The sequence below is a fragment of the Callithrix jacchus genome, chromosome 7, assembly GCF_049354715.1.
Source record: "Callithrix jacchus isolate 240 chromosome 7, calJac240_pri, whole genome shotgun sequence".
NCBI classification, from domain to species: Eukaryota; Metazoa; Chordata; class Mammalia; order Primates; family Cebidae; genus Callithrix; species Callithrix jacchus.
Genome location: NC_133508.1, coordinates 39,885,348 through 39,908,831, shown reverse-complemented (window position 1 = coordinate 39,908,831; position 23,484 = coordinate 39,885,348). Strand labels below are relative to the sequence as shown.

Below are 23,484 nucleotides of genomic sequence, written 5' to 3'. Positions count from 1 at the left end.
TGGGTGTGGTGGTGACCACCTGTAATCACAGCTACTTGGGCGGCTGAAGCAGGAGAATTTCTGGAACCTGGGAGGCAGAGGTTGCAGTGAGTGAGATCCTGCTACTGCACTCAAGCCTGGGTGACAGTGAGACTCCATCTCAAAACAAATAAATAAGTGTTCTGAAATCAGAAGAAATCTAGAATTAGACATATTTTCATTCCACCTGAAGCATGTGAAGAGGAGTCAGAAACCTCTCTAGTGATCTGTGTCACCATTCTAGCCACCTTCCTGGGCACCAGGGCCAGGCACTGGATAGGACCATGTCAGCAGGAGAGGTATAGGTAGGGACTGGCAGTGTCCCGACATAGACTTGCCAGGACTCAGAAAGTAGTTATCTAGTGGCTTCTTTGAGATTCAGATGAAATGCTCTCCACTATCATGCGAAACATTAATCTTCGATGTTTGTTGAATTGCATTAGTGTGTGTGTGAGAGAGAGAGAGAGAGAGTGTGTGTGTGTGTGTGTGTGTGTGTTTTACTTGTTTATTGAGACAGAGTCTTGCTCTGTCACCTGGACTGGAGTGCAGTGGCATGATCTCTGCTCACTGAAACCTCTGCCTCCTGGGTTCAAGTGATTATCCTGCCTCAGCCTCCAGAATAGCTGGGATTACAGGTGCCTACCATCACCCTGGCTAATTTTTTAAATTTTTAGTAGAGACGAGGTTTCACCATCTTGGCCAGGCAGGTCTCGAACTCTTGACCTCAGGTGATGTGCCTGCCTTGGCCTCTTAAAGGCTGGAATTACAGGTGTGAGCCACCACACTCAGCCTGTTTTGTGTTTTTGTTTTGAGACAGAGTCTTGCCCTGTTGCCCAGGTTGGAGTGTAGTAGCGTTGATCTCGGCTCACTGCAACCTCCCCCTCCTGGTATCAAGCAGTTCTCCTATCTCACCTTCCCAGGTAACTAGGATTACAGGCGTGTGATACAACACCTGGCTAATTTTTTTGGATTTTTGATGGAGATGGATTTTCACCATGTTGGCCATGCTGAAACAACTTGAACTCCTAACCTCAAATGATTTGCCTACCTTAGCTTACCAAAGTGCTGGGATTACAGGGTGAGCCACTGGGCTTGGCCTGCATTAGTTTTTAAATTGTTACTGTAATTTTTCTAGTAACAGGATTCTAACCTCTATACCCATACTTTTCAGTTTAATTCAGGGTATTTTCCCTGGGACATTTCTAAGGATTCTTAAACAAATTGAAATTAGTCCCTTCCCTCACCCCCTCATCCCTGTTTCAAAAAATAATAATAATAAAATAAAAGAAATTGAAATCAGATTTCTTATTTTGTTTCCACACCGAGAAACAAAATATGACAGTAGTACTAAATAAAGCAATTTTAGGGGAGAAATAGTAATAGAGAAGGGGTAGATTTATGTGTTGCTAGTAGTTGTTACATTTTTTTTTGCATAAAATGCAACTACTAGCAAAATGGGATATTTCAGTCACAACTTGAGTGCAATACAAATATAGCCTTTTCTGTTTGTTTCAGACAAGTTTACATGTTTTGGAGACCAGACCAGAAGCTCTTCTGAATTAAGGTAATTTTGATATTTTGATTCTTACCAGCTTTATAAATTTCTTCAGAGTTTGTTTTTTAAATACCCTGGTGGGTTTGTTTGTTTGTTTCTTTTTAAAGAGACAGGGTTTTGCCATGTTACACAGGCTGAATTCTGACTCCTGGGGTTATGCGCAGTGGTTATTTGGGCTGTCTCCACAGAAGGGGTTCTCTCACTTCAGCTTTTTGAGTAGCTGAGGCTATAGACATCATTCTGGCCAATACCCTAGTTTTTTCTATCTCTTTTAAGCCAAAGTTGGTTTTCAAAACAAATTGATCCTCAAAAAAAGCTTCCATTTATTGTTGAGCAAGAAGGCTTCGGGTCCCAGTGATGAGGATTTACCTTCTGAACTAGGGCAGTACTTCTCCAGCTTTTCTCATTAGAAAACAGGAGAGCCCTTTTTTCAAATCAGCTCTTAGTTGAAATAACAGTATACAATACAGAAAAAAAGTAAGGGGAACATTATTCAGAAAAAAAATCTTTTTTGTTTGTATAAAGTGGGAGCAATGAAGCCATGTTTGTAGTTAGTGAGTCTGGGTGAAGGTACACAGTTTTTTTTGTATTATTCTTGCAACTCTTTGAAGTTCGAAACAATTTTAAATTAAAAAGCAAAATTAAATCGAGTAACAATTAGGGTCCAGAACAATAGGATTTATTTATTTATTTGAGATGGAGTTTTGCTCTGTTGTTCAGGTTGGAGTGCAGTGGCGCGATCTCGGCTCACTGCAACTTCCTCTTCCTGGATTCAAGCAATTCTATTTCAGCCTCCTGAATAGTGGGGATTTCAGGTACCCACCACCACACCTGGCTAATTTTTGTATTTTTAATAGAGACGAGGTTTCTCTGTGTTGGTGAGGCTGGTCTCAAATTTCTGACCTCAGGTGATCCACCCACCCCAGCCTCCAAAAGTGCTGGGATTATAGGCGTTAGCCACCGTTCCAGGCCACAATTGGATATTCCTAAGCAAAAGGAAAACTTGACACCATGTAACTCAGGCCAGGTGTGGTGGCTCACGCCTATAATCCCAGCAGTTGGGAGGCTGAGGTGAGTGGATCACCTATGGTCAGGAGATGAAGACCATCCTGGCCAACACGGTAAAATCCTGTCTCCACTAAAATACAAAAAAATAAGCCTGGTGTGGTGGCAGGTGCTTGTAGTCCGAGCTACTTGGGAGGCTGAGGCAGGGGAGTCACTTGAACCTGGGAGGTGGAGGTTGTGGTGAGCAGAGATCATGCCACTGCACTCCAGCCTGATGACAGAATGAAACTCTGTCTTAAGAAAAAAAAAACTCAAAATGGATCATATACCTAAATATAAAACCTAAACTTAGAAAAACTGTCGAGATTTTGAATTAAGCAAACCTTTTTTAGATATGACATCAAAGATACAATCCATAGAAGAAAACATTTATAAATTGGACTTTATCAAAATTTAAAACTGTGTTTCCTGGAAAACACAGAGAATGAAAGACAAACCATAGACTGGTAGAAAATATTAGCAAATGTCTTTTAGCTGACTTTTATTCAGAATATGTAAAGGACTCTCAAAACTCAATTTTGGCTGGGTACCATGGCTCATACCTGTAATCTAGGCACTTTGGGAAGAGGATTGCTTGAAGCTAGGCATTCAGTACTATCCTGGGCAATAAAGTGAGACCCTGTCTCTTGAAAAAAAAAAAAAAAAAATAGCGACCAGGTGTGGTGGCTTATGCCATAATCTCAGCACTTTGGGAGGCTGAGGCAGGTGGATCACCTGAGATTGGGATTTGAAGACCAACCTGGTCAACAAGACAAAACTCCATCTCTGCTAAAAATACAAAAATTAGCCAGGTTTAGTGGCTGATGCCTAGCCACTAAGGAGGCTGAGGCACGAGAATTGCTTGAACCCTGGAATTGGAGGTTGGAGTGAGATTACGCCACTGCACTGCAGCCTGGGTTGACAGAGTGAGACTCTATCTCAAAAAAAAAATATCAGGCATGGTGGTGCGTGTCTGTAGTACCAGCTACTTGGGAGGCTGAGGTGGGAGGATCACTTGAGCCTCGGTGGTTGAGGCTGCAATGAGTCATGATCACACCACTGTACTCCAGCCTGGACAGCAGAGCAAGACCCTGTCTCAAAAAAAAGAAAAACCCTGAAAAACAACATTAAGAAAACAGGTAATCCAATAAAAAAGAAGCAAGTGACTTGAACAGACACTTTACCAGAGAATGTATAGACAGCAATGAAATACCAGAAAAATTGGTCAACATAATTAGCCATCTGGGAAATGCAGAACCACAGCCAAAGCCCATATTTGAATGGCTGTGATACCCAACGTTGTGGAGGTATGAGGAGCTGGGACTCTCCACATTGCTGATAGGATGTTGGGAATGTGACCCCGCATAATCATTTTTAAAACAGTTTTTTTTTTTTTTTAAATAGGGTCTCATTCTGTCACTTAGGCTGGAGTACAGTGGTGTGATGATCATAGCTCACTGTGTCCTTGACCTCCTGGGCTCAAGTGATCCTCTGGCCTCAGCCTCCTAAGTAGTTGGGACTACAGGCATGTACCACCATGCCTAATTTGTTTGTTTGTTTGTTTGTTTGTTTCTGTAGTGATGGGGTTTTACTACATTGCCCAGGCTGGGCTTTAATTCCTGGGCCCAAGTGATCCTCCTGCCTTAGCTTCCCATAGTGCTCAGATTATAGTCATGTACCACTGCACCTGGCCTGGCATTTTCTTGAAATGTTCAACACACATCTGTAGTATGATCCAGCCATTTATTCTACTCCTAGAAGTCCGCCCAAGAGAAATGAAAGCAGATGTTCTCATAAAGACTTGCACATGAGGCCAGGCGCGGTGGCTCACGCCTATAATCCCAGCACTTTGGGAGGCCGAGGCGGGTGGATCACAAGGTCAAGAGATTGAGACCATCCTGGTCAACAAGGTGAAACCCCGTATCTACTAAAAAATTCAAAAATTAGCTGGACATGGTGGTGCATGCCTGTAGTCCCAGCTACTCAGGAGGCTGAGGCAGAATTGGCTGAACCCACGAGGTGGAGGTTGTGGTGAGCCGAGATCACACCATTGCACTCCAGTCTGGGTAACAACAGTGAAACTCCGTCTGAAAAAAAAAAAAAAGACTTGCACATGCAACAAGATGCACGGATTTCAAAGTATCACATCTGTCTGATTAACTCCTCTATTGTACTGGTTGCTACTGCTACCCATATTTTTGATCTCTGCAAAAGGGCCTACTTCACTGACTGGATAGAAAGTGTGGCAGATGAGGCAAGAGGTAGTTTTCTGGCCATTATTTAAATTTTTTCAGGACAACAATGTTATACCCGCTTTCATAGCAAGTCATATTTAGTAAGCATTTACTGTGTTGGTCATGGTTCTAAGGGACTTGCCTGGATTCTATTGGAATTGTCATAGCATGAGCTGTGGGGACTATTACTGTCCCCACTTTCAGACAAAAAAATTTAGGCAGAAGTTAGGAAACCTACTGGAGGCCACCTGGTGATAAGAGATAGAGTCTGGGTTAGAACCTGGGGCTTCTAGCTTTCCCACCACAAAGCATCATACCGTCTCCAGCCATCAGGGCTGTCAGACGTCACTGGTCCTGCTTAAGTGGGCTGGACATGCTAATGGCAATAAAAACACTGAAGAAGTTTTTCTAGTAACAGAATTCTAATCCTTACCCCTGCTTTGCTGTTGGGGAGAGCAAATAGTATTCATTGTACTTGGCAGTAGTAAATGTAAAAACAAAAATTATTTTTATATAATGGAGTGCAAATGGCATGGCACACAGCAGAGTCTTTCCCCAAACCTGAGGATTTCCAGGCCCCTTGCAAAAGGTGCTTGGAGTTTAGCCTCTGTTGTGTGTGCTGCATTGTTTTCAATTTCCCACCACCTTTCACCGGTAGATCTGCCTTCTGGATGGATGCCATTCAATTCATAAAACTCTATCGTATGTCTTACAATTAAAGTTATGCATAAAGTTTGGCTTTGAAATGATGGAAGTAGGACTTCCTGTTTGGCCTCAACATGTTTTAAGATGTGTATCTATTGAATGATTTTCAATTGACCTAGTATGTGCTAGATTTTGTGCTCCACCCTAAAAGCAAAAAGAGGCCCTAGGCTAACAAGGTTAGAAAAGGGAAAGGAAAATGGGAGACCAGAACTTTTTTTGATGCACGAGATGTAATAAGGCTTTGGGAGAGTCAGGAGCATTTGCTGTGATTTCAGAGTTCCAGGGGTCGGAGGTAAGCTCTTAGCAGCTCTGTTTCACTGGCTCATCCCTGGCTATTAGACCCACTCCTTGGAGAATCACTTCGGAGGGCTTTGTGACCACACAATGTAATTCCTGCTATTCCCCCAGTTGCCAGGTCTGGTGGGTGAGTGAGCTGACTTGTGACGGGGACACAAAGGAAATGATCCTAGGGAGTCACTTAGTCCAGAAATCCCCCCTCCATTGATTGCTTACTGTTTTTTCCCTTGAAGTTTATTCATTAGACAGACTAACTGAACTGCCTGGTCGTCTGTCCTGGAGTGTTTCCCAGGCTGTGTGTACTGCCACTGCCTCCAGTGGGGCAGGGCATTGAACATGTGTCTTCTAGTTGTAGAGCTTTGGTCAGATTCACTTTTTTGGTAGGATTTTTTTTTTTAGTAAGATTTGTTAAGATTATAGGCACAGGCAAAGTCCTAAAGGGGTGATTTTAATCATTGTTACCATTGCAAAAAATAGCATCTCAAACACGGACAGTCGTGTTATTTTTTTTTTTTGAGATGGAGTTTCACTCTTGTTACCCAGGCTGGAGTGCAATGGTGCAATCTCGGCTCAACCGCAACCTCCGCCTCCTGGGTTCAGGCAATTCTCCTGCCTCAGCCTCCTGAGTAGCTGGGATTACAGGCACGCGCCACCGTGCCCAGCTAATTTTTTTTTTGTATTTTTAGTAGAGACAGGGTTTCACCATGTTGACCAGGATGGTCTCGATCTCTTGACCTCGTGATCCACCCGCCTCGGCCTCCCAAAGTGCTGGGATTACAGGCGTGAGCCACCGCGCCCGGCCCAGTTGTGTTATTTTTACGCTCAGATGTTTTTGGCCCCCTAGCAAGGTCATGTCCAACAGCCATGCAAAGCAGCATCCTCCCCCTCTCTGGCACACTTCACCCATTCAGTACATGTGTACGCCCCCAGCCTCTGTGACTCTATATCATTTACCTGTTTGTTTTCTGTCTCTCTCAAACTAGAATCCAGCCTGGTTCATGCTGCTCAGCACGTGTGGAGGCTCTACCTGCCTGTCATTTTGGAGGGAGGGTCTGCCTGTGCGTCATTCTGCAGTGGTGTTAGTGGTCTTACCCTTTTCAGTCGCACGGGTGCCCTGCTCCCCTTATAGGAGCGGTGCATAAAGGAAGCAGGGCCTGAGGACTTTCTGTTGCCCTTTGAATTCGAACAGTCTTATTTGGGGATTGACCTGGACTTGGGAATGAAAGGAAAATGGAAAAGTGGGTGAAACGGGTTTAAATTCCTCATGCAGACTCCTCTCTCTCAAAATGCTGCTTCGTCTTGGGGGTGAGCTGTGATCCTTGTGTGGCTGATGAAGTTAGCAAATTTCTGCCCCTGTGTAAGACACCGGGGCCTCAGTGGAGCCGGCTTGGACTTAAGAAGTTTCAGAGATGCGCCACCCATCCACGAAGTGCTGCACAGTAGGCTCAAAGGTGTGCTGGCTAGCTGGTGACCAGGTGACTCAGGACTGCCCTGTGGCTGCTTGGTGGTGGGACCCCATGTGTGTGCTTTGGTGACCATGGTGCCTTGTGTTTTTGAGGTGGTTCTAGTCAAAGGTACACATTGTAATTGAATCGCTGTAAGGCTGACAGAGCACTTTCAGATTGCTTGTCTGACTTTAATTTTCATTTTTTCCCTGTCATGTAGGTAACACCATTCCCATTTTGCATTAACCAGCCCAAAGTGAAAACGATGTAGTGAAAGCATCATTTCTGTGTTGCAGAACCAGAGCTGGAACTTACTTTTCAGTACCTGTACCGGATTTCGTTATTGGCAAACTTGCAGCCTGAATGTTGTTGTTAGTGACTGCGTAATAACTGTGGGGTCCTGAGGGCACCTCTGAAGTGTTCCCTTAGACTCTCAGGGTGTGGATGAGAGGCCTGGGCTGCTGCATTGCTGTGAAGGGCAGAGGTGTAACATGGAGCATGTCACATTGCAAATATGAAGTATTCTGACTTTAAAAATTATGTTAACACTTGACTCACAAAGATGTTGGTTCTAAAGTAGGGGCAGATCCCTTCACCTGCTTGGTTTTAAGTTATTTAAATCTCTGTCTGAAAAGTATTTCAAAAACAGAAATTCTAAATAAAAGCGAATGGCAGATGTGGGTCATCAGGAAGAATAGACATGAGACCTCAGCAGACCCTGTCTTAGTGGATTAGACGGGCAAGTTCCCGCAGTCAGCACAGCCAGAGCTTAGCCGTGACATTGGCACTGGAGGAGAGGGACCCAGGCCAGGTAAACCTGATGGTGCGTGTTCTGGAAGGTTTGGGGGGACTAAGGATAGTGAAGAGAAAAGCAAAGGTGATTGAGTACATGTAAGTAAGACTTTCAAAATTTACATTTATTTTTTAATTTTCCAAAGGAAGCTGCATCAGTATTTGGAAGTAGAGTAGAAAACCATATAATAAAAATGCTAATAGGCTTTTAAACTATCTTTCTTTAAAGTAAATATATTTTTTGTTACTGGATGGAAAATCTTGATTGTCAAAAAGAAAAAAAAAATTAAAGGAAATATATTTTCCTTTTTTTTCCCCTTTTTTCTTTTAAGACAGGGTCTTGATTTTCCAGGCTTAGGTGGATTCTCTCACCTCAGCCTCCCAAGGAGCTGGGACTACAGGCGGGTACCACTATGCCAGCTAATATTTTGCATTTTTAATAGAGACTGGGTTTTTGCCATGTTGTTGCCCATTCTGGTCTTAAACTTCTGGGCTCAAGCTATCTGCCAGCCTCAGCCTCCCAAAGTGCTGGAACTATAGGCATGAACCACCATGCCCAGACCTATTTTAATTGTAATAAAGCAGCTAAAATTACATGTGGCCAGGTGCAGTGGTTCACACCTGTAATCCCAAAACGTTGGGAGGCCGAGGCAGGCAGAGCACTTGAGATCAGGAGTTCAAGACCAGCCTGGCCAACATGGCGAAAACCTGTCTCTATAAAAATAACAAAAATTGGGTCGGACATGGTGGCTTATGCCTGTAATCCTAGCAGTTTGGGAGGCCGAGGTGGGTGGATCACTTGAGGTCAGGAGTTCAAAACCAGCCTGGCCATCATGGTGAAACCCCATCTTTAACAAAAATAAATAAATAAAATAACAAAAATTAGCTGCACGTGGTAGTGGTGCCTGTAAACCCAGGTACTTGGGAAGTTGAGGCAGGAGAATCACTTGAACCCAGGAGGCAGAGGTTGCAGTGAGCTGCGATTGCACCACTGTACTCCAGCCTGGTCATTAGAGCTAGACTCAGTCTCAAATAAAATAAATAGAATTAGTATATGCAAATTCTTACTGTTTTTCATTTAGCATATAGTAAGCATTTCCCCAAGTTATTTCTGTTTCCATCATTGTTCTTAGTTATATGTTACGGTTTTTCAGTAACTATTTAGAGACAGGATCTTGCTCTGTTGCCCAGATTGGAGTATAGTGGTGCTATCATAGCTCACTGCAGCCTTGAACTCCTGGGCTCAAGCGATCCTCCCACCTCGGCCTCCCGAGTAGGTAGGTCTATAGGCATGTTCCGCCATACTCAGCTAATTCCATCAAGTCACTTTTTTTTTTGAGATGGAGTCTCACTCTGTCACTCAGGGTGCAATGCAATGCAACCATCTCCTCTCACTGAAGCCTCTGCCTCCTGGGTTCAAGCCATTCTCCTGCCTCACCCTCCTGAGTAGCTAGGATTATAGGTGCACGCTCTACCACACCTGGCTAAACTTTGTATTTTCTTAGTAGAGATGGGGTTTCACCATGTTGCCCAGGCTGGTCTTTGACTGCTGACCTCAGGTGATCTGCCTTTCTCTGCCTCTCAAAGTGCTAGGATTACAGGTATGAGCCATTGCACTCAGCCGCATCAAACAACTTTAAAAAGTTAACTTTGTTGGGTGTGGTGGCTCACACCTGTAATCCTAGCACTTTGGGAGGCCAAGACAGGCGGGTCACAAGGTCAGGAGTTCGAGACCAGCCTGGCCAATATGGTGAAACCCTTTCTCTACTAAAAATACAAAAGTTAGCTGGGTGTGGTGGCGCATGCCCTTATAATTCCGGCTGCTTGGGAGGCTGAGGCAGGAGAATCCCTTGAACCTGGGAGGCTGAGGTTGCAGTGAACTGAGATCGTGCCACTGCACTCCAGCCTGGGTGACAGAGCAAAACTCTGTCTCAAAAAAAAAAAAAAGTTAACTTTAGGCTGGATATGGTGGCTCACACATTAGATTAGAGCCTAGCGCTTTGGGAGGTCTAGGCTGGTGGATCTCTTGAAGCCAAGAGTTTGAGACCAGCCTGGCCAACATAGCACAAGGCCTCATCTCTACCAAAAGTTTCAGAAATAGCTGGGTATAGTGGCGTAGTATCTGCCTGTAGTCCTGGCTACTCTGGCAGCTATGCTGGAAGGATGGCTTGAGCTGCAGTGAGCTATAATCGTGCCATTCACTCTAGCCTGGGCAAGAGTATGAGACGCTATCTCAGAAAATTTTTTAAAAAGGTAACATTAACTTATTTTTTTTTTTTAAACTGAAAAGTATAAAGAAAATATTTTTTATCTTTCTTGGTTCTAGGATCTCAGATTAGCCTGTGTTAACTTTTTGTGTGTGTGTTGGTGTGTAGGGGAGTTAGTAAGCAAACTATATTTGAAAGATAATGAGAAGAATAACAGCTGCCCACCTGTTTCTGTGTGTCCAGAAACAACACCATTAACATCTAATGTATCTAGAAAAAAAGATGGTGGGCCGGGTGCGGTGGCTCACACCTGTCATTCCCAGCACTTTTGAGGCCGAGGCAGGTGGATCACCTGAGGTCAGGAATTTGAGATTAGCCCGGCCAGCATGAATGAACCCCATCTCTACTAAAAATACAAAATATTAGCTGGGTGTGGTGGCGCACACCTGTAATGCCAGCTGCTTGGGAGGCTGAGGCAGGAGAATCCCTTGAACCTGGGAGGCAGAAGAGATTGCAGTGAGCAGAGATCCCGCCATTGCACTCCAGCCTAGGGGACAACAGCAAAACTCCATCTCAAAAAAAAAAGGAAAAGAAAAAAATACATCTTTAACCTGGAGACTAGGGAATGCAATTTTAAAAAGACTGAAATGCCTGACAGTAGATTTTTCTTATCACTTCTATGTATGGATCAAAGAGGGTCTTACCAGGAAATTTATTGTTACTGCTAATAAAAATGGGGTGGGGCGGGGGGGGGAAGAGAGAGAGTGAGTGAGTGAGTGAGTGTGTGTGTGTGTGTGTACATGGCATTTTGCCATATTGCCCAGGCCAAACTCCTGGTTTTCAAGCAATCCTCCTGACTTGACCTCCTAAAGTGTTGGGATTACAGTCCACCACGCCCGGCCAGGAATACCCTTTTTTAAAGAAATTGACAAACACAGGTTTTGAGTCTCTTCATTGAGACCCAAATGTCGGCACAGTAGACAGCTACCATAATTTCTGCTACTAACTAATGAAAAAGAAGTCTATCTGGTTTTGTTCTCTTTGCATATGGTTAAAGATTAAAGTTAGCAAGTTTTGGCGTTACTGCTTCTGAAATTTTGTGACGTCACTAAGTTACATTGGGCTCATTTTAAAGATGCTTAGATTTTTGGTATATTTGTTTCTCTAGTCTCAAGCAGTACAGCTGGGTTATTGTTGTGTACATGTTCTTGTGTAATATGTGAAAAGAATCTCTAATTGAAAGCAGTATTGAAGATTTCAGAAGTTGTCACACTTAATAATGGAATTTGTACCTTTATACCCACACCCACTGCCTTCCAGCCACAAGCATCTTTTTTGTTTGTTTGTATGTTTTGAGACAGTTTCGCTGTTGTTGCCCAGGCTGAAGTGCAATGGTGCTATCTCGGCTCACTGCAACCTCCACCTCCTGGGTTCCATCGATTCTTCTGCCTCAGCCTCCTGAGTAGCTGGGATTACAGGCATGCACCACCACACCTAGCTAATTCCTGTATTTTTAGTAGAGACGGGGTTTAGCCATGCTGGTCTCAAACTCTTGACCTCAGGTGATCTGCCCTCCTCAGCCTCCCACAGTGCTGGGGTTATAGGTGTGCGCCACCATGCCTGGCCGGAGCATCACGTTTGAGGCATCTCAGAACACATTTTCTCTTCACCCAGAATCCAGGAATTTGTTGATTTTAGTCGCCTAAAACTAGCTTAAGTTTTTAGTGTTTAAGATAGGATCAGAAACTGTGTTTGTTAACTAAAACAATTTAATTCAGGGTATCTCATAACATTAACTTGTTTTCTTCATGTTGATTTTGGAAGGATTAAAGTAGCTTTACAGACTAAGAACAGTTCTCTTAGGTGTGGGGGGTGCTAGTGAAATAAAACTATCCCCAGCTCTGCAGAATTGTGTACATAATTTGATCACGTTTGAAATACAAATGAGTAGTGTCAGGGCATGCAGAAAGAATGCAAGACAGAAGGCATCGAAGCAGCTTCCATTTGAGTCATACTTCCTGTTGTACTGGCACTCTTACGGTTTCACAGATTAACATTCATAAACTGCAGACCTTAGAATTTACATGTGGAAACCAGAGAAAGGACTAACCAGTCTTACCCCTTAAGAGTACACTGCCTTTGAGGTGTGGCCTTGTCCATACCTAATTGCAGTGATGCTCCCTGTGTACAGGAGGCTTTCCTTGTGATTAAAACGTCCCTTTCAGATAATGCTTTTAGCCACCACTACTTGGTCAGAAATGTTTCTGACAGTGTTGCCGTGCACCCCACTTCCCAGAGAGCAGTGGCAGCAGGTCGCTGGGTCTGAGCAGTCAGGTCATGATCTGTGCCTTGCAGGCCTTTCTTGTTCTGTGGACCGTTTACGTCAATCTATACTGTAGATCATTTGAATTTCTTTATACAGACTAGGAAGGTTTAGGCTAGAAATTATGACAACTGAGCTTCTTGGGTCATGAGGTAATTTCCCACAGACGGGTTTTAATCTCAAGAAAACTATGGATTAGATTTTGATGTATATTATATTTACCCTTTGACTTTTATACAAAAGTTATAATGGTAAAATTGATCCTCTGTAGTTTATGTAGGAAATTGAAGTCCTTGCCTAAGCCGTGCTTGCATATTGAAGCTGACTGTATTCTTGAGTGATTAAAGACGTCAGCAACTGTATCCTCAGCTTTTTTATATTTCAGTTATACTTAACGGTCACGATCTTGGTCAGAAATCTAGCCTCCATTTATGACATTCTCTTGGGAAAATAAGTCTTTTGTTTAACAAGGTGATTTAGGTTTTACTTGTATTTCAGGAATATTGTCTAATGTGGCTAGGGTAAGTGTGCAGGGTGGGTTGTGCTGACCCTAATTGAGCCTGTGCATGTAAGGATCAAGGTGTTGTTTCTGAGCCTGCCGGGATCCCAGGGCTCACTTGGGAGGGAGAGTGGGTTGTCCCTGAGCCAGAAAAACTGCTCGACACCACCCTGTGTGCTCTTAGGGTTGCTGTGTGAGCATCCTGACAGCTTTTCACCAGTAGTGGTTCATGGTTACTGAGATGGCTTTGAGATTCTGGTTGCCAGGTTGCCACTGACCCTTATTCCCTGAAGTAGCTTCCCCTAGGTCTTCTTGTGATAGCTATCCTAAATTTCAGGTTGGGGTCCTTTTTTTTTTTTTTTTTTTTTTTAAAAGAGATGGAGTCTTGCTCTGTCACCCAGGCTGGAATGCAGTGGCCCCATCTCAGCTCACTGCAACCTCCACCTCTTGGGTTCAAACAGTTCTGCTACCTCAGCCTCCCGAGTAGCTGGGATTACAGGTGCCTGCCACCACACTCAGCTAGCTAATTTTTGTATTTTTAATAGAGACAGGGTTTCACCATGTTGGCCAGGCTGGTCTCAACTCCTGACCTCAAGTGATCCGCCCGCCTTGGCCTCCCAAAGTGCTGGAATTACAGGTGTGAGCCACCATGCCTGGCCTAAATGTCAGTCTTATGTTTTTGGATTTGTAGGGAGACCCAGATTCTTTCATGAAAAGTGCTTCGTAACAGATTTTTCTTTTTATAACCCATCACCATATGTTGAGTAGTATTTTAGACATTGTAATATTATGTAAAGCAAGTAAATAATCATAATTATCTTTTATTTACCTGGCCCTACATAGACATTTTATAAATTCTGATGAATGCTGAAGAAAAGTTCTCTGATTTATAAGAGACCATAGTTCTCAGATTTTGAATTTACTGTTCTCACCTGCTTCATCACATTATTCCACAGTTGTTGATTGTTGTGCTTGTCTTTCTGTTTCAGATCTTACATCTCTGAAGTGGCATTGAAGAGCACTAAACTCAGAAGATGAGTGAGCTTGACCAGTTACGGCAGGAGGCCGAGCAGCTTAAGAACCAGATCCGAGTACGTAGTTGTGTGCGCTTGGTTTTATTAATCATTTGAATTTCAGGTCAGATGTTATTTGTTTCAGGAAAAATGGGTTATGGAATGACTTCTGTGTTTAATACTGAAATTGAATCTTAGTTGGCCTAGGATGTACTAAATATAGTTCTAGATACTTGGCCTAGTACATTGTTTTTGGAATTTTGTTTACTGTATATAATTTGTTATTTGAATATACACCTGGTGTGTCCATAGAATTTATAAGTGTCTTGCACTCTTTATCATAACCTTGAAAGTTTGCTTATGATACTCTGGGCCAATTATTAGACTGTGATATCTGCCTCCCTCCCTGAATATTGGGACTATTAAGTTGACAGCAAAAAACTTGCTTAAAAATAAGAGTATTAACAATAAAAAAGTATTTCAGGCCGGGCGCGGTGGCTCACGCCTATAATCCCAGCACTTTGGGAGGCCAAGGCTGGTGGATCACAAGGTCAAGAGATGGAGACCATCCTGGTCAACAAGGTGAAACCCCGACTCTACTAAAAATATAAAAATTAGCTGGGCATGGTGGTGCGCGCCTGTAGTCCCAGCTACTCGGGTGGCTGAGGTAGAATTGCTTGAACCCAGAAGGCAGAGGTTGTGGTGAGCCGAGATCCCACCATTGCACTCCAGCCTGGGTAACAACATGTAAACTCTGTCTCAAAAAAAAAAAAAAAAAAAAAAATGTATTTTAGGATTGGGTGCGGTGGCTCACACCTATAATCCCCGCACTTTGGGAGGCCGAGGCGGGTAGATCACAAGGTCAAGAGATCGAGACCATCCTGGCCAACATGGTGACACCCCGTCTCTACTAAAAATACAAAAATCAGCCGGGTATGGTGGTGCATGCCTGTAGTCCCAACTACTCGGGAGGCTGAGGCAGGAGAATCACTTCAACTTGGGAGGCGCACATTGCAGTGAGCCGAGATCACATCACTGCACTCCAGCCTGGTAACAGAGCAGGACTCCGCCTTAAAAGTAAAAAAGTATTTCAGGTGTACCTGATGTATTTTTTCCTAATTTTGAAAGGGGATCTAGTGGTGATGATTGGAATCTGCAACTTTTGATAGACTGCTAGATGGAGCAGATATATCAAAATCCAAGATAGAGGCCAGTTGCACTGGGCTCCCTCCTGGAATCCTAGCAGTTTGGGAGGCCAAGACGGGCAGATTACTTGAGGTCAGGAGTTCAACACCAGCCAGGCCAACGTAGTGAAACCCCATTTCTACAAAAAATGTAAAAATTAGCTGGATATTGTTGTGTGTGCCTGTAGTCCCAGCTACTCAGGAGGTTGAGGTCAGAGGATCACTTGAACCCAGGAGGTGGAGGTTCCAGTGTGTCGAGATTGTGCAACTGGGCGTCAGAGTGAGACCCTGAAAAATGAAAACAATCGTGTGTAAATAAACTGCATTGTAGAAAGAATATCTGTCACAGAATTCTAAAACATTCCAGTCTGTGTCTGATACACAAGTTAGACTGCACAGTTCATAAACTTTTTTTTTTGATACGGAGTCTTGCTCTTTCACCAGGCTGTATAGTGCAGTGGCATGATCTTGGCTCACTGCAACCTCCGTCTCCCAGATTCAAGCAATTTCCCTGCCTCAGCCTCCTGCGTAGCTGGGACTCAGGTGCGTGCCACTACACCTGGCTAATTTTTTGTATTTTAGTAGAGACAGGGTTTCACCATGGCCAGGACAGTCTCGATCTCCTGACCTCATAATTGCCTGCCTCAGCCTCCCAAAGTGTTGGGATGACAGGCACGAGCCACTGTGCCCGGCCTTTTTTGTTTTTTGTTTTTGTTTTCTTTTGTTTTGAGAGAGAGAGAGTCTCGCTCTCCTAGGCTTGAGTGCAGTGGTGAGATCTTGTCTCACTGCAACCTCTGCCTCCAGGGTTCAAGCAATTCTCCTGCGCCAGCCTCCCGAGTAGTTGGGATTATAGGCTCCTGCTACCATGCCTGGCTGATTTTTCTATTTTTAGTAGAGATGGGGTTTCACCATGTTGACCAGGCTGTTCTTGAACTCCCAGCCTCAGGTGATCCACCCGCCTTGGCCTCCCAAAGTGCTGAGATTACAGGTGTGAGCCACTGCTCCCATCCCCATAAACTTTTTGAAAAAGGAGGAGCAGTAGGTCTAAACAGAATTTGTTCTGCTCCTTCTCCTTTTGTGAACTAGCACTTCTAGTAAATATTTTATAGAGAAACACTTAATACCAGTATATGTTTCCATTCTGAAACTGCTGATATGAAGAGGAAGAGAAAAAGAGGCAGACTTCTCAGGAAAAAACAAGTCTTCACTATGATTTTAGGTTTTGTCCATTTGATGTAAGAGCTTACTCTTGTTTGCTCTGTCAAGCTTTAGCTGTCCTTCAGTGTGTCACTGTACAGGAAGCCGGCAACATTTAATACATGTCTGAGTAACAGTTTATAAGCTGGGCTTGGTGGTGCGCACCTGTAGTCCCAGCTACTCAGCAGGATCACTTGAGTTCAGGAGATCGAGGCTGTTTAGTGAGCTGTGTTCACAACCACTGCACTGCAGCCTAGGTGACAAAGTGAGACTCCTTCTCAAAATAAAATAAAAACAGTATGTTTTTCTGACTTAGTGCAAGGATGAAGCCTAATTATTTCCTTTTAAATGGCCCATTACGTGTTTAGAAAGCCCACCAGGAGTTGGAGAAAGAAACACCAGCATCATTTTAGGCAGCTTGTTCCTGAACTTGCGGAAAAATGATGGAATTCTCTGAGATTTACAGTCAGAGAGAAAATCAAATATCCTCTACTAAGTTACCCTGAAAATGTCTTAGACAGTAGTGTGATTTGGCCTATTTAAGACGTTTTGTTTCTCTGTTGGTGAGATACGTTTCTCACAAATAGTGGACCTGGATCTATTCATAGCAGATGAAAAGAGCTTGTACAAGAAGGTAAAAGACACGCAAATTAAAAAAATTAAGGCCCAAAGGAGCTGTTGCACCTCCTCTGGAGGTTTGAGCCCTGCCATGTTGTGAATTTCCCAGCGCCTTCTTGCACAGGGGACTCCCTTTTGGACTGGTACGAATAGCACATGACACTCCCGAACATACACTTGTTGCCACATAAAAATTGTAAAAAGAGATAGGGCGGGGTACCATGGCTCCTGCCTGTAATTTCAGCACTTGGGGAGACCAAGATGGGAGAATTGCTTGAACCCAAAAGTTTGATACCAGCCTGTGTAATGAAGGAAGACCCCCTCTCTTTAAAAAGAATGAAAAGAACGAAACAGGTAAAATTAATCCTAGTAAGGTTTTTTCAGTTTTAGTTTGCGTGTTTTGAGACAAGGTCTCGCTCAGTTGCCCAAGCTGGAGAGCAGTGGTACGATCACAGCTAGGCCTAGAGGAACGCATTGCCGTACCTGCTGATTTTTTTTCAGTTTTGTAGAGACACAGTTCAGCATGTTGCCCAGGCTGGTCGTAAACTCCTGGGCTCAAGTGATCTTCCTGCCTCAGCCTCCCAAAGTGCTGGGTTTATAGGTGTGAACCACCACACCTGGCCCAACAAATTTTATCTAAGGCAATATAGCTAAAATATTATTATTCAATATGTAATTAATACATTTTATTTATTTATTTTTTACTTTACCACAAAACATGGTGACTGTAGGCAGTAATTAATACATTTTAATTGAGATACTTGACACTGTTTTTGTCCCAAGTCTCCTGGCTCCCTTTCCTGTGCGCAGCAGCCACTTGCAGCTTGTGGTCCCGTAGTGGGATGTTCACTAGGTGAGGCGCCCAGCTGCTCTATCTCCAAAGTCACAGGGACTGTGTCGTGTTAGCTCCTCTGCACGAGACAGGGACAGCAAAAGCTGTTTAAGTCCTTTTACACCAAATGGGAAAGGAAGGTTTATTTTTAAAATGTAGAACATTTTTTCCTGATTGCCCAAGGAATACACACTTGTTAAAGAATGCAGAGCTTGGTGAATCAAACAAGAAATTGTAGATGATTCTAAAAGGGGTTTTTTTCTTTCTTAGATTTTTCAGCCAAAAGACCCTTAAAGGATCTTGCATGTTCCTTTTCGTTATTATTGAGGAAACAGGCTCTCAAAGAGATGCTGATTAAAACATGGTGTGCCTTAAAATACACAGAGTAGCTGATGGAGTAAGAAAGCTCCACAGGATACGCAGGTGTAGGTGTGTTCTGGAGTGGCGTGCCACCAATGCAAGGGATCCAGGGTCCATTCGTGTGAGAGGCAGCTGTACTGGATGCCTGGTCCATGACAGTCGGCTCCACGCTGAGCAGGGCCCAGGCTTTAATTTAGGATGAAGCCTAAAGTATATGTTTTGCTGGGTCATTTGACATAGATCCAAAAAGGATGAGAAATCAGCTGATTAATGGCTTGGACATGTTCATCTCTGATTTAGGTGGAGTATCTTTGCAGGAGTCCATTACACTGGAAATTAATCTGAACTTTGAAGCTTTTATTCTTTGTTAAGCAGTTACAGAGCTTGTTTCCATTAACAGACTTCTTCCTGCAGTCTTGAAAGTTGAAGGTTTCTGTTCTGCAGCGTGCTGCACTCAGTTACATAAGCTGGTTGTTGGCTAAAATGAAGACTGAATTGAAGTTATCTGTTTCGTTTTTGCAGTAGCTTTTTTCTCTGTTTAACAGTAGTGTCACCACAGTCTGTTATACTGCACCTTAAGAAATTAATTTTAGTCTTTGCATACTAACTAGGGTGAAGTTGCTTAACTCATGTTTTATTTTCTCCATTTTGTTTCCTTATGACATTTTAAAATCAAAGGCTATAACATCAACAAGCATAGTATTCAGAAATAAATAATAAACTCAGTACTTGCCAGGTAAAAATTCATTGACAAAAAGGCCTCTGCTATTCCAAGTATTCATCTCCCTTTCTCCAAATGTTACTGCTCACATATACATACTCAGTTACGTAGTTTTTTTTTTTGTGTTAAAGTATAATGGCCAATAATAATTTAAAGATGAATTTGGAATCTATAAATTTGGTATAGTTTATCTATCTATCTATCTATCTATCTATCTATCTATCTATCTATCTATTTTTTGCCTGTGTTGCCCAAGCTGGAGTGCAGTCTCTATCTTGGCTCACTGCAACCTCTGCCTCCCGGGTTCAAGCCATTCTCCTGCCCCAGCCTCCCCAAGTAGCTGGGATTACAGGTGCCAGCCACCACACCTGGTTACTTTTTGTATTTTTAGTAGAGATGCAGTTTCATCATATTTGCCAGGCTGGTCTTGTACTCCTGACCTCAGGTGATCCACCCACCTTGTTTCCTCAAAGTTTTGGGATTATGTTTCCATATTATCAGTTTATAAATACTCCCACAAGCTTCCTAAAATAGAAATCATTTGCAGTGAGCAGTTTGCCCTGAAAGCCGGAGCCACTGGGAACTCCTCCTCCACCCTCCCCCACGTTGGGGGGCCTTTGGATACATGACTGTAAGGCTGCACCTGCCATTTGCCATTTTGAAAGTAGGTGGTCAGATGACAGCATATAAACACATTTTTCTTCATAGAAATTGTCAGCCAGGCGAGGTAGGTCTCACCTATAATCCCAGCACTTTGGGAGGCCAAGACGGAAGGATCATTTGAGCCCAGGAATTCAAGATCAGCCACAGGCAACGTGTTGAGATCCCCATCTCTACATATATATATATATATACACACACACACACACACACACACACACACGCATATATATACACACACATATATATATATTTTTTGTATATACATATATACAAAAATTAGCTGCGCATGGTGGTGCATGCTTATAGCCTAGCTATTCAGGAGCCTGAGATGGGAGGGTCACCTGAGCCCAGGGGGTCGAGGCTGCAGTGAGGTATGATGATATCACTGTACTCCAGGCTGGGCAGCAGAGCCAGAGCCTGTCATAAAAATAAAAATATACATAGTTAAAAAAAAAAAAAAAAAGGCCAGGCATGGACCCTTATGCCTGTAATCCTAGCACTTTGGGAGGTTGAGGTCTGTGGATCATCTGAGGACAGGAATTTGAGACCAGCTTGATCAACATGGAGAAACTCCATCTCAACTAAAAATACAAAACTAGCCAGGCATGGTGATGCATGCCTGTAATATCATCAGCTACTTGGGAGGCTGAGGCAAGAGAATCACTTGAACCTCAGAGGCAGACCTTGCAGTGAGTCGAGATCACGCCATTGCCCTCCAGGCTGGAAAACAAGAGTGAAACTCATCTCAAGAAAAAAAATAAAAGAAAGAGATTGGGCACGCTGGCTCAGGTCTGTATCCCATCACCCTGGGAGGCTGAGGTTGGCTGATCACCTGAGGTCAGGAGTTCAAGACCAGCCTGGCTGACATGGTGAAACCTCGTCTCTACAAAATATACAAAATTAGCCAGGTGTGGTGGCACACATCTGTAGTCGCAGCTGCTCGAGAGGCTGAGACAAGAGAATCACTTGAACCCAGGAGGTGGAAGCTGCAGTGAGCCTAGATCGCGCCACCGCACTCCATTCTGGGTAAGACAGAGTGAAACTCTGTTTCAGAAAGAAAAAATATTGTGATTTTTCTTTAAAATTATAGCTACACTCAAATTTTTAACCTTTTAATTAAAGCCATTGTTTTATTTTCCTTTATGATATCTACCTTTCTGTTTATAAACATACATTCTCTTTTGAGATTTCCAGGTCTATTTTCTAGTAACTTTGATCTCTTAGTAATGAAGACATTTGAGTTGGCACTGCTAGATCCCTTCACGGTGCTTACCTGCTTCCGAAGGTCATTTATAGATGAGAAATGAGAACAATAGCCAGAGAGGCTCATGTGAATCTGATTGTCTGACTCCAGGTCCCTTGCTCTTTTTCCATAGAAATTATTTATTTTTCTTTATTTTTCTTACTTACTTTTTTTGAAACGGAGTATTGGTCTGTCACCCAGGTTGAGGCTGGAGTGCAGTGGTGGTCTTGGCTCACTGCAACCTCTGCCTCCCAGGTTCAAGTGATTCTCCTGCCTCAGTCTCCTGAGTAGCTGGGATTACAGGCACCCCACCACACCCGGCTAATTTTTATAATTTTAGTAGAGATAGGGTTTTGCCATGTTGACCAGGCTGGTCTCGGACTCCTAACCTCAGGTGACCCACCCACCTTGGCCTCCCAAAGTGCTGGGATTACAGGCATGAGCCACTGCGCCCAGCCTATTTACCTTAAATTTTTAAATTTTATTTTTAGTAGAGATGAGGTCTCACTTCGTTGCCCAGGCTGGTCTTGAACTCTTGGGCTCTAGCGATCCTCCTGCCTCAGCTTCTTAAAGTGGTAGGATTACAGACTGAGCTACCTCGCCCTCCATAGAATTTAGAATTAGCTATTGTTTCTCTTGAAAACAAAGTACTTAGTTAATGCAATCAGAAGAAAAGTTTTTTGGGCTGGATATCTGGTCCTTTTTAGACTTTTTATTTGGGCCACAGGTTTCCTGACCCTATGTGGGCTTTGTAAAAAGAGCAAGACGTGTGTGTTCCAGCCTGTGCAGCAGTGAGGGCACAGGTAGCACCAGGTACCAGAGTGCTTGGGTGCTGGGCACAGCTGTGGGCTTCAGGAGTATTGTGTGCAGGTCTCAGACAGATTTTGGTGTTACTGGTTCTCTGTTCGGCGTGGCCTGGACAGTCCACAGGTGGCAGTAGATTGTGGGGTGTTGAGAGGCAAGGAGTGAGTGCGCCATTCTGCATGCTCCATTTGCGCTCCTCACAGCGTATGAAAGCTCCTTCTGAAAGTTGGATGTGTGTGGACCTAAGATTGAATGTATCTGAAATGTTGCTAATTTCTCACTGTCCTTGTTTCCCAGGATGCCAGGAAAGCATGTGCAGATGCAACTCTCTCTCAGGTAAGAGCCCACTGAGTCATGCAGAGCCATCCATATGTGAGGAGGCTGGCGTGGGTGCCCACACCTGGAGCCTCGGGAGGGCTCTGCTCGGGTTCTCTCCTCCACAGTGAGGATGCCAAGCCAATGCGTGGAGTGTTTTTATTAAGAAGTCATTCTGATGGTAGGCATAGGAAGTAGAAGGGCTTTTTGAGATGAAAACGAGATATATCAAGATAATTATTCAATAATTATCTTCCTGTTACAGAGGTAATAGTTGTAAAATATTGCTACTCTCTTAAGATATTTTGAAGCTCCTCTCCTTAACAGAATCTGCCTCAAAACTTCGATTTCTAATATCCAATTTGGCAATACCTCAAAAAGTTCAACCTAGAATTACTGTGTGATTCAGCAATTCTACTGTTACATATATGCCCAACAAAACTGAACACGGGTTTTCTAACAAACACGTGTACGTGGATGTTTGTAGCAGCACCATTTACAACAGCCAAAATGTAGAAACAGCCAAAATGTGCATGAGTGAGTGAGTGGATCAACCATGTGGTGTCTCTTAAATGCCCCTGGAGTTTTACCAGCCGTTAAATGGACCTCACTACAGTCAGAGGCTACACTAGGGATAAGTCCCATAAATATTATGATATGTGAAAGAAGCCAAACAGAAGTGGCTATGTTTTGTGATACCTAGAATAGTAAAATGCGTTGAGACGGAGTGAACTAGTGGCCAGCAGGGGTATTAGGGGAGAGAGGGGAGAAGGTGAGGGACAGGGACTGATTGGGATGATGAAGATATTTTGGAACTAGATGCTGGCAATGGTTGCAGGTCCATCCTAGCACTTTGGGAGGCCAAGGTGGGTGGATCACTGGAGGTCAGGAGTTCAAGACCATCCTGGCCAACATAGTGAAACCCCGTGTCTACTAAAATACAAAAATTAGTTGTAATTTTTTGTATTTTAGTAGACACAGGGTTTTACCATGTTGGGACAGATGTTATTCTGTGGTGGCACGCTCCTGTTATCCTGGCTACTCAGGAGGCTGAGGCAGGAGAATCACTTGAACCCTGGAGGCAGAGGTTGCACTGAGCCAAGACCACACTACTGCACTCCAGCTTGGGCGACAGTGAGACTCTGTCAAAAATAATAATAATAAAAGTAAAAATAAAATCCAAAGAATTAGACAGAAATGTGAAAGAAAAACTATATTCATACTTCTAATGAAGATGTTTAAATTTTTCAATTGTTCAGTTGCTTTAGGGGATGCATTTTAATTGAGGTTAAATTGTAAGTTAAAGAAAAAAAAATTAGGCTACATAGATTTACCTGAATTTCAATTCTCAGAACACTTTGGACTGTCCATTTTTAAAAACCCACTATTGTGATACACTTACTCCATTTGCCAAC

At 43.4% G+C, this 23,484-nt stretch overlaps 1 protein-coding gene across 10 annotated transcripts in view; it reads left to right on the top strand.

Moving 5' to 3' along the window:
* Positions 1–23,484, top strand: part of GNB1 (G protein subunit beta 1) — a 100,761-nt gene that overhangs the window by 49,261 nt on the left and 28,016 nt on the right. For 2 of the 10 annotated variants that reach the window (XM_078330046.1, XM_035307373.3), the window contains exons 2-4: positions 1,534–1,582; positions 14,109–14,210; positions 22,052–22,090. In XM_078330046.1, the coding sequence (XP_078186172.1) occupies positions 14,154–14,210; positions 22,052–22,090 (96 nt within the window). In that variant the 5' untranslated portion in view covers positions 1,534–1,582; positions 14,109–14,153. Of the gene's footprint in view, positions 1–835; positions 939–1,533; positions 1,583–8,069; positions 8,190–14,108; positions 14,211–15,763; positions 15,860–22,051; positions 22,091–23,484 lie in introns of those variants that run through there. The other 8 variants (XM_035307385.3, XM_035307382.3, XM_054236832.2 and 5 more) reach the window with 6 other exon arrangements.